At 49.7% G+C, this 10,370-nt stretch overlaps 1 protein-coding gene across 1 annotated transcript; it reads right to left on the bottom strand.

Annotated features, from left to right (window-relative positions):
* Window positions 1–2,296: 2,296 nt before the first annotated feature.
* TRIB1 (tribbles pseudokinase 1) lies at window positions 2,297–10,097 on the bottom strand. The gene is made up of 3 exons (XM_058564929.1): window positions 9,738–10,097; window positions 7,410–7,702; window positions 2,297–4,694 (listed from the first exon to the last, which is right to left on the bottom strand). Exons 1-3 carry the CDS (start codon window positions 10,095–10,097, stop codon window positions 4,229–4,231), a joined length of 1,119 nt encoding a protein of 372 aa, XP_058420912.1. The 3' UTR covers window positions 2,297–4,228.
* Window positions 10,098–10,370: the final 273 nt, after the last annotated feature.

Here is a 10,370-nt window from a genome sequence, read left to right as displayed (position 1 = left end):
CATCCATGCTAGCATTGGACACCTTGCCATGATAGGCACTGTACTGGGTGCTGGGGAGCCAGCGGTAAACAAGACTGTCACAGTCTCTGACCTCATGGAGCTTTCCATTCAGTGAGCGAGGACTGGGTCTTGGTCATCTGTTCCCCAAGGGTCTATCAAAGTGCCTGGCACACGGTAGGTACACAGTAAATGTTTATTGAATAACAGATCTCTCATCTTTGGTAATGCTCCCACCTTTATGACTGAATTACTGGGTTATTTTGAAGACATTAATGGGGCAAAAGACTCAGTATTTGTATTTCTCTTGAGCCGCCTTCTCCAATTGTTATTCTTGCCAGAAGACTTTGTGTGGCGGTGTGCAGATATACAACAACATAGGGTAAGGAGCCCAAAGATGCAAATTCATGTCCCAGGTCTGAACTGCTGATTCCTGAGTGGCTACTGAAAGACACTTGAGCCTCAGTTTTCTCATCTATAAAATGGAGCAGATAATATTTGACTTTCTTATTGCATTCCACTGCTGTGAAGAAAGAGAGGGAGGGAGGGAAGGAGGGGAAAGAGTGAAACTTCTAGAAAATATGATATGAATAAAAAGTTATTGAGATGTTACTTGAATGATTTACTCAAATGACGAGTGTGTTGAGGACACAAGAGGAAATAAAAGTGATCACCTTTTCAGCCAGTGCTCAGCACTCTCTCCAACCTTCTATAGTGTAGCCGGTTGCAATGCCGAGATTTGTTCCAACCCTCGAAGAGATTAAATTTATGGATCTGTGGCATCACATGTCATCCCAGCCAATCCTGACCCATATTTCCCTTCACTTGGTGCATGCAACAACAGTACAAAGAGGTGTTGTAACCTTAATTGCTTGCAAAGTGTTTTGAAACCCTTAGATTAAAAGGCTCAGTGAAGTCCAGGTATTAGCCTTCTGTATGCCTGAGGAGTTATGCTGAGCCTCGTCTGGGTTCCTTGGAGCGGGGAGACACTACAATGTATTTTCCGAGGCACTGAGAACTTTGGGGTTTAAGGGTCCTATTCACAGGATGGCCCTAGACACCATCCCCCGCATCCCCCACCGCCGCCCCCCCCCGCCCCCGCCCGACCCCGGCTTCCTAGTTTCAAAGATCCCCAGGCATTGGGCCGTTTCCCAGGTTGCTTCTGATGTGGTTTTCCACTTCTTTTCTTAAGTCCTGGGTCACGAGGCCTGAGTTGCACTTACTTCAGTGTCACAGTTCTGCTTTCCTGGGTGATCTCAGCCTGAGTCCCAGAAAAGGGCAACTGTGTCGTCTGTAATTCTGTATGCCTCTCCGTTTAAGCCCAGAGTTGATGACTTCGTCCTTATTCTAATTTTTACAGTTAAAACTTAAGAGTTAAAATTCTGTGCCATGGTGGTGACCCTTGGAGGAGGTGTCAGGTGGGGAATGAAAGGGGCAGGAGGGGCTCCTAGGGTCCTGGCACTGTTTTGTTTTCTTGATCTGGCTGCTGGTTACACCAGTGTGTTCGGTTTGTGAAAGTTCAGAGCTATACACTTACTTGTGCATTTTGCTGTATATTTGTCACACTTTACAATATAAAGTTTTTTCGAAAATCACTCTAGCTGCTGAATGACTTCATTTAGAATAGATTCGGATGTAATAGTGAAGCTATAAACCTAATTAAATCAAAATCTTTTCTTTCTCTACCTTTGTGATTCAAAATAACGTCGCTTTAGTTTTCCCTTTAGTTCCATTTTTACACTTACAGGGAGAAAAAAGGAAATGTATCAATTAGCCATTTTAATTAAGTCTAATGGGGGGAGGGTTTGGTTCTCAAAAGGAAGCCTGGGATGCCTTCAGGGACATATGGGGACCTCCGAAATTATAACAAAATTCTGTTGGATACACATGCGTACATTTTTCTGAGAAGGGCCCATTGCTTTCATCAAATTCTCCCGACCTTACAAAGACCAAAATCCAGAGAGATTCTTACAACACAAGGCTCATTTATGTATGCTCCTCTTCAAATGTTTCTCAACTCTAAATTCAACCCATAGCCCTTACCAATCTGATTTCACCAAATTGGCTTCACCTATCAAAATGGATTTGCCCACTTCAATGGAAAAAGTGAATGGGTTCAAATCTATCAAAGGTCATATATAATAATCATCATCTGTTTACTTCTCTGTCCCCACCACCACCATCACCACCACCATCACTGTGAGATTCCAAGCCCTAAGGCTAGAGACCTTTGCATCCCCAGCATGAAATTGCACAAGGCAAAGGCAAGAGTGGACTCAAAAGAAATTCACAGCACCTATTTACGAAACCAGATTTATTAAAATTTCTCTACAAGTCAAAAACAGCCGTCCCACTGTTCACATATATACACATGTACAGGAAGGATCTAGTGTTTCGAGCTTTCCCGGCAAAAGCCCCAGCCAGCCCAGAGTACTTAGCCAGGTAATGTATCACAGATACAACAGTCAAGCAACCACGAGAGCATTAGTGCGACAGAGGCCTCTGTCCTCCCTCTTCTCCGAGTCCCATGATTCTGTTAGGTAATATTGCCAATAATCATTCACATTTCACGTGGTTTTAGACACGCAGGTTATTCAGACAGACACGGACAACAAAACAAGCCTCAGAGCCAAAACAACAGAAAGTATCGGACATATATAAAAACAGTAAAAATATGTACAAAGTACACAGTACGTGAGGTATACACGGCATTCTCACAATGCAGGTTAGTAGTTGTCTAGGCCTAGCCCTTAAAGATGACGGCTCGTTTTTGTGCCATTTCTCAAAATACAGTATGCTTGGTTTACCCGTTTCAACCACCTGATTTCAGTACTGTCCAAGAAATTACTGATAGTCCGTCTGCACTTGGTTTTTAATGCAAGTTGCAGTTTCTCTGTTAAGCTCTCTCTTTTGTAGGTAGTGAGTTTCCCATCTCCGGAAGCATTCAAACAGAGGCTGGATTCCCACCTGTGAAGGAAGTTGAAGGGGCGATTTCTGCATCGGGAGGTGGCAGAGAGAGGAAAGAGGTTGGACTAGATGATTTTTAAAGTCCCTTCCGCTTCAAGTTTGGGCTTTGCTATTTCACTCCAGATGCTGATTATACAGATGTACTCATAAACCACACCACATTTGAAATATTAACAACCCATCATGCAAAACTGCAGACGCATACACAATGCCAGAGGCAGACCATATCCATGAGGGGTTAAAGTATAATTCTGGAAGTTGGTCTGAGAATAGTCTAAGACTATCCCAAATTCACTTTCCCTGAAGCACAAAGATGTTTAACATGTGCTCTTGGGAGAGGGAAGTGGAGAGTCTCCTTATCTTTCTCCTCCTAGACAAAATGCTCCACCCTGAGATGGTCTTGGGGAAAAAAGTCAAGGATAAATGCTAACATTTTTGAGGGGAACCAAAAAAGCAAACGGTTTCCAAGTGTTCGAATTATTTTAAAAAATCTGCAGTCTCTCCGTCCGAGCTCAGAGTTCTGAAATAGCCAGGAGTTTGAATCTTTTGTGATACTTTTCCATGGTTAGCTGGTAAGTGCTTTTACAGTGAAGGGGAGGACGTTTCAAAGTCAGAATGACGGCATTAGTGCAAATGAGGTCTTGGCAGGAAATGGAGGAGAGTCTGGGTTCATGGTTCAGGCGGGCTCCTATGCTGCTGAACCAGTCTGCTCCCAAAACGGAGCCAAGTCACTGGTAAATATGAGTGTCAAGAAAGGGTGAGTGTTAAACCAAACCAAAAAAAACAACTTTCCGATCAGAGAAGCTGGGGCAGCACAAGTCTAGCCACCAAAGACAAGATCGATGTCAGGTTTATTAGCCCAAATTATTTGTCACCCTGTTAAAATAGGTTATTGCCCAAAATGCCACTGTTCGATTCACTTCCTCTCCCCTTAGAATGTTCAAGTTCATTTCACTTGACCACATGCTGTAGGATATCCATACTCTTTGCCACCTACAAAAGATGTGGAACCCCCGAATCTGACAAGGGGATAGTTGGCGAGGGTTCATTAAGAAGAGAAACAACTTTGCAGGGCAGCCAATCAAGAGTGTATGCTGCTCAGTCAAGTCACTCATCACAAGGAGTAAGAGGAGGTGCCAAGTTGAGTTCAGCAGCTACAATCTTTACGCCATCACATCTGGCTGGCACCGTGCCGAAAGGCCTGTCCATCTTTAGAAATGGAAATGCCATGTGTAAAAATTATGAGGTTTCTGAGGTTTTGGGATTAGCAGAAGAAGGAACTAATGTCACTGTCCTCCTGGTACTCTGGAACAATCTGGTCTGAAGTTCCCATTTCTGAGTCAACGTACCCAGATTCCAAGACGGACTCAAACCAGGGATGGAGTAAGATGTCGGGAGCAGTGAGTCTCTCAGAAGGCTCCCGTCTCAGGAGGCTGCGAATGAGGCACCTGGCTTTGGGGGATATGTGGTCAGGGATGCAGAACTGTCCACGTCGGATTTTGGAGAAGAGGGCACTGGGGTCTGAGTCATGGAAGGGGTATCGTCCCACCAAAAGGGTGTAGAGCATCACCCCCAGGCTCCAAACGTCGGCCGCCTTCCCGGAGTAGGTCCCAGTGGTGTTCAGAATCTCGGGGCTCACATAGGCTGGGCAGCCATGTTTGTCTGACAGAGCATCGTCTTCCCCCTTGATGATGTGTGTATCTTCTAGACTTTCCAGTCTGAGCTGGGTTCTGCAGAAGAGAGGACACAAGCCATTACTTCCAGATCAGCTGTTCATGAAAAACAAGGCCTTCCCAGTAACAGCCCCCAGGCACTAATAGCTAGGGTCCAAAAAATGCCATGTACCCCTTCGTCCAGTAGGCAGTGTCCTGCCACCACCCGGGACTCAGGATTTCATAAAGCAATACACCTTCCAATAAGGGCCGGCCCCATGGCTTAGCGAGTAAGTGTGTGAGCTCCGCTGCTGGCGGCCCGGGTTCGGATCCCGGAATGCGCACCGACGCACCGCTTCTCCGGCCATGCTGAGGCCGAGTCCCATATACAGCAACTAGAAGGATGTGCAGCTATGACATACAACTACCTACTGGGGCTTTGGGGGAAAAAATAAATAAATAAATAAAATTATAAAAAAAAAAAAAAAGATAGTTTGGCCAAAGCATGACTAAGATTAGGGGAAAAGTTAAAAAGTCCATAAATATCTGCATCACACTGCAATAAACATTTGCAAAGTATTGAGAGAGCGCCTGGGGTGGAGGGTGTGAGGCAAAGCCCCACATACTATTCATTATGCTAGAGCTTATAAGAGATATCCTAAGAGGGGTTACACAAGCCACAAAGTTCACATTGCAGAAGTGCGAGCTTGTCTCAGGGGAATGCTGACATTTTCTGCAAAAGCTAGCAGTATATCCTACTTCTTCAGGGAGGGCCTGAGCATCCTACAAGCCAATCTTATTCTTATCATGCCCCGACCACCAGGGCTGCTTGGAACCTCACTTTGCATTACAGCACACGGAGCCCAAAGTCACTATTACGCACAGGTTGTCAGCACTCCTGCTCACATTGACATATGCACACAGAGGGAACTGTGTCCGCCTGAGCCCAGGCCATGATAATTGTGATGGGAAAGGGGCAAGGAATGTTAATTACATTTATTGGGATGTTTAATCGCAAAGGAAGCTTAGCATGGACAGAGAGGTTATATGACCCAACAGAAGCAGCTGGTGGATTTGGAGGGTGCAGGGGCCATAAAACACCTACATAGGTGCGAGCACGCACACACACGCACAGCCCAGCCCCCAGGATGGCACATCGCCACCTGAGCACATTTATTCTACTTGGGGGTTTCTCCGTTCAGGTAACTACTAAAGTCTGAAAAATCTTGAGTCAAAGGCTCTCTTATGAAGCTGCAGGTGCCTCCTTATTCAGATCCAGCCACCCAAGTCTCCTGGATCCCCCAAAGCCCAGAGCCACACGGGGAACCTCTAAGCTCTGGTGGCAGCTTCTGCTGAAATAGCCCTGTTTCAGTAAGTCACTTGTGGTGAAGTTAAATGCAAACATTTGGGACTGGCTAATGGGTCAATTCCTTTTCCTCTCAAAGGTCTGGTTGTTTTTTTTTCTTCCTGCCTTCCTGTTCCCTGGAGTGTAGTATACATGTGCTAACTTCGGTACGTCCTCAGCCTGACCTCCCCGTCGTTATGTAAAATACCCATTGGTTCTGTAAACGGAAAATATGACTCAACCCACACCGTCTGCCCCTGATTGGCTGCTGCAGCACTAAAACCCTGCACCTGTGCTAGTTACACGACTAGCGTCAGCCTGCCGTTGCTTAACCCTCAGGTTGCCAAACTCCACGCACATGACATTCGGCTGTGCAATGCGGATTTCAAAAGCTGGTAAGGAGGTGTGTAAGGCATGTTTCAGAAAATACATCACCATATCAAAAGAGCATGTTCCAGGAATTGGAAACTTCTTCATTGCAAACACTTTGCTTTTCTTTGCTAATCAGTATGTTCCAATAATTATTGCAAGGTCAGATACAAAGCCACGTTTTATGGCAACTCAATCCGGGACTTTTTCATACGATCTGGAGCTAAGGGTAAAAATGCACAGGTGGGTAAGCTCTGCATGAATAGCTACAACAAAATAACGCACACCCACCTCGACAATTCTACAAGGGTATTGCTTTTAATCTTTCCACAAGGGATGTCGCCCACCTCTTAAAATCAGGTAAGGTTTATCTCCTGCGGCTTCCTGAATTCTGTTGTCTGAAACCTCAACTCTGAATGGTAATGCCTCATTATTCTCTTATCGAGCTCATCCTGTCCTTTAGGATGTAAGCCATGATCTATATTTAGCAACCATTTCCAGCCAACTTCCATTTATTATTCAATGTGGCTATTTGCTGAAGATGTATCCAAACAAGGTTTGTAAAAAGTCACTGGAGAATGAGAAGAAAATATTAGGGGCCAAGCCAAGATGTAACAGGAGTGTGGTGTGAAACAGGAAGGTGGAATTCTGCAAATACAACAGTCTAACTAGTGCTGTGATACTTTCGAGGTACCAAAAAACCCCACTCAGTAGAAGCAAGGATTGAAACTTTCTCTAGGAGTCAATGTTGTGAAGGCAGGTTGATTTTGGCACCCCAGAAGAACTAATCTTTCTGATAACAATAGGGAATAATCTGATCCTGGGGTGGAAGTGGGGAGGGCATCTTGTCATCACGTGACATCCCAGAGAGGCACCATGGTGTCCTCAGCCCACATCCACAAGAGTGCAGAATAAATCAACCTCGGCCGTGGCTCCTCGGGAGAGGACTTCTAAATCCTAGCTCTGGGACAACTGAGCCCTGGGTGCTGTTCTGACCCAACACACTGCACCTAACTGCTCAACCTGCACCTTCGTTTTGGTTCCAAAAGGCAAGAGGAGGGACTGTGGAGGCCGCTCACCTCTCCTCCGTGGAGAAGACGAATTTCCTAAGCTTTAGGTCCCCCAACACGATGGCCGACTGGTGGCAGTGGGCAACAGCTGAGACAATCTGCTTGAAGAGCCGGGCGGCCTCCTCTTCCCGCAGCCTCTTCCGGCTTCGCACATAGGAGTGCATGTCCCCAAAGTCCCTCTCAAAGAAGACATAGGCCTTGGTTTCCCCAAGGATCACTTCCACGATGCCAGTGATGTTCCTGTGTGATGGCAGCTGGATGTAAGGCCGGATTTTGTCCTGGTAGTGTTTAATGGGAAACACCTGCAGAGAGAAGGGGCTCCATTTAGGACGCTGGAAGAGCCGAGGCTGCCTCCCAGATCCTGGGCTGGGCTGCAGTTCTCCATCTTCAGGCTTCACTTGAAAGTAAGGTTCCATTCATTTGCCCCCCTTATCTCCACCACCCCACCTTATGCAGCCCCGGCTACCCCTAAGATCCAAAACCAGTAACAGCTAAGGCTCTGAGCTAGCAAATATCCAAAGAGCTACCATATGGATGTTTGAAAGAACTGTCTTCTATATATGTTCCCGCCTTCCATGAAGCCATCAGCTCCAGAGAGCTAAGCTCCAAAGACCCCACCCCCTGTGCCCTTCCTTGTCAGCAGGCAACGCTGCGCAGCAAAGGAGCTGATAGAAGGTTCCCCTGGGATCTCCAGGAGCTGAAAAGCAGTCCCTGAAAATGCATGACCTCCTGCAGACCCAAAGTGGTCAGCCCAGAGAAAGCCCAGAATGTGGTGACTCTGCAGCCTCCAAGTGGAAGCAGGCAGGGGCTGGGGAACATGCAGATTTGTCATTAGTCAGAAGGAACAGATGACTCGGAGAGAGACTGTGACAACTCAGCCTTAAGCAACCTGCCTACAGTCTGACTCAGGTATAAGCAGCTTTGAGTTAAAATTCTCACAGGAGGGAAATGGGATCCTCTCCATGGTTTTTTCTTTTTTTTTTTTTTTTAACCCCCCCCAACTTCCCCACCCCCACCCTCACGGGGAAATGAGGAGCATCTCCTCTGCGAAGCTGGCTGGTCTCTTTAAGGCCTTTTGTTTAGTCCGGTTACTCATATCCTAGACTCAACTGGAAACGGTGACACACGGGCTGTCACCATCTGGATTCAGCTATTATCTGCTCAGAGGAACTGGAAGGGGTTGCACAACGGCCAGACCCACCCCACCTCTGAGGCCTGGCTGCTCTGGCACCAGCTCGAAAAACCTCTCTGCCGCCCCCCTCCTCCAACCCCACCCCATCCCCACACACATACTCTTCCCAAAACAGCTCTTAGCCCCAGCGACCCAGAAGAAAAGATTTTTCCCCCTTTAAACTGGGCTTGATCGTGTATTTGAAACTTCATTCAGGTCGGACAGTAGGTGGCAGCAGTAGGCCCACAGAAGGGGGGTCAGGTGAGTTGCGGAAAACGCAAGGGCGACTTGAACTGCGGGGTGACCCTGTTTTTCGGGTGAAAAGGAGCAGCCCGGAGGGTTCAGGGATGTCTGAGGCAGGGGTGTCAGGCTCGCCAAGGGTGGCCTGTGGGAACATACTGTGTGCGCGCTGGGGGAGCACGCCGAGGATCCTCATTCTAGGAGTTATCTACTCCTGGATGGAATCCCTTATGTTCAAAAGAAAATCGCTGCCGGAAATTAAAGACATGAATGGAAGCGAGGGTTCCGAGCCGCTGTGGGTTTTCCAACATTTCTACTGCGGGCGAATTCCCCGCGCTGGCTGGGAGACTCCCTCAGACTGCTCTCTGGGGAGGACGACGTTCTCGTCCCAGCGCGAGTTCAAGGCGGAACCCCCAAGACCCGAGCCCGACACGGTGTTCCTACCCGCTTACCACCCACAGTGAGCCCGGGTGCCTTGAAACCCGGCAAGAGAGCTGCCAGCTGCTCTAAGCTCCAAGGAGGCACCCACTGCGGGGCGTCCTTCCAGGACAGGGGCGGGGGGAGCGAGGAGAATGAGAGAAGGGAAATGGCATGGCCCTGGAATCCATTTCAATTCCACAACTTATATGGCACGCCACGCGCTAAACTGGGCGCTAAGGAAATAATAGAGAGAGAAAGCAACTGAACACTGCTCCGCCTCTTGACTTCCGAGCCCCCTTACCACTCCATCGGAAACCCCTCAATCCTCCACAGCGTGGGCAAATGCCGCCTTACCAGGCTCAACTCACTTATCCGCCCGGCCCCAAGTCCAAGCGTTGGCGGCACCTGCGGCCCCCGGGCGCAGGCGGGGAGACCCAAGCACCTTTGCCTGCCACTGCGCCCCCCACCCCCCGATCCCCGCTGGGTCCCGGCCCCGGGGCGCCTACCTTGCAGCGCAGCTCGCGGCCCGTGTGGATGCACAGCGCCCGGGACACATGCTCGCGCTCGGCCAGCGGCAGCAGCAGGTAGTCGGCGATGCGGCTGGGCCCCGGCGCGCTCCCGGAGCCGCCGCCAGAAACCGGCGCGGCGGGCGGAGGCTGCGGACTGCAGGGAGAGCCAGGAGGGCTGAGGTAGTCCGGGGGGCTCGAGCACTCCGAGAGGCGCGGGCATTTGGCCGCCACGGCCGCCGCGTCGTCCGCGTCCAGCAGGCGTTTGGCTGGGGCGCCTCGGGCGGCCGGGAGCAGCAAGGCCGGGCCGCGGGGCTGCGAGGCGCCGCTCATGGCAGAGCGCACGGGACCGACCCGCATCCCGTCCCGGGCCGGAACGGCCCCGGCTTTGTACGTCCCGGGATCCGCGCGGGAAGGCGCTGCGGGCTTGGCGCCGGCGCCGCGACTTATTCCAGCCGGCGGGACGGAGTTTGCAGACGGAGCTTGGCTCGGCCCCCACAGGGGGCAAAGCAGAAGGGGTTCTCGGGCGCGAGTGTTGCACGCAGGGACCACGCTGGCCGCGCGTCCGGGGGGCAGAGGCCGGTACGGGTCCTCGGACCCCCGGGGGCACCGGCTCGGGGAGCCTCGCTGGGG

This window comes from Diceros bicornis, chromosome 21, assembly GCF_020826845.1.
Source record: "Diceros bicornis minor isolate mBicDic1 chromosome 21, mDicBic1.mat.cur, whole genome shotgun sequence".
NCBI lineage: Eukaryota > Metazoa > Chordata > Mammalia > Perissodactyla > Rhinocerotidae > Diceros > Diceros bicornis.
The sequence above is the reverse complement of the archived record's forward strand: the minus strand, read 5'-3'. Positions and strand labels throughout refer to the sequence as shown.

Bases quoted from the DNA above. Each gene is read 5' to 3' on its own strand.
- TRIB1 (XM_058564929.1), bottom strand. From the start codon at position 10,097: ATGCGGGTCGGTCCCGTGCGCTCTGCCATGAGCGGCGCCTCGCAGCCC. The intron at 7,703-9,737 runs GTAGGCGCCCCG...TTCTCTCTGCAG, and splicing joins GCCGCGAGCTGCGCTGCAAG to GTGTTTCCCATTAAACACTA. The intron at 4,695-7,409 runs GTGAGCGGCCTC...TCTCTTCTGCAG, and splicing joins GTCTTCTCCACGGAGGAGAG to AACCCAGCTCAGACTGGAAA.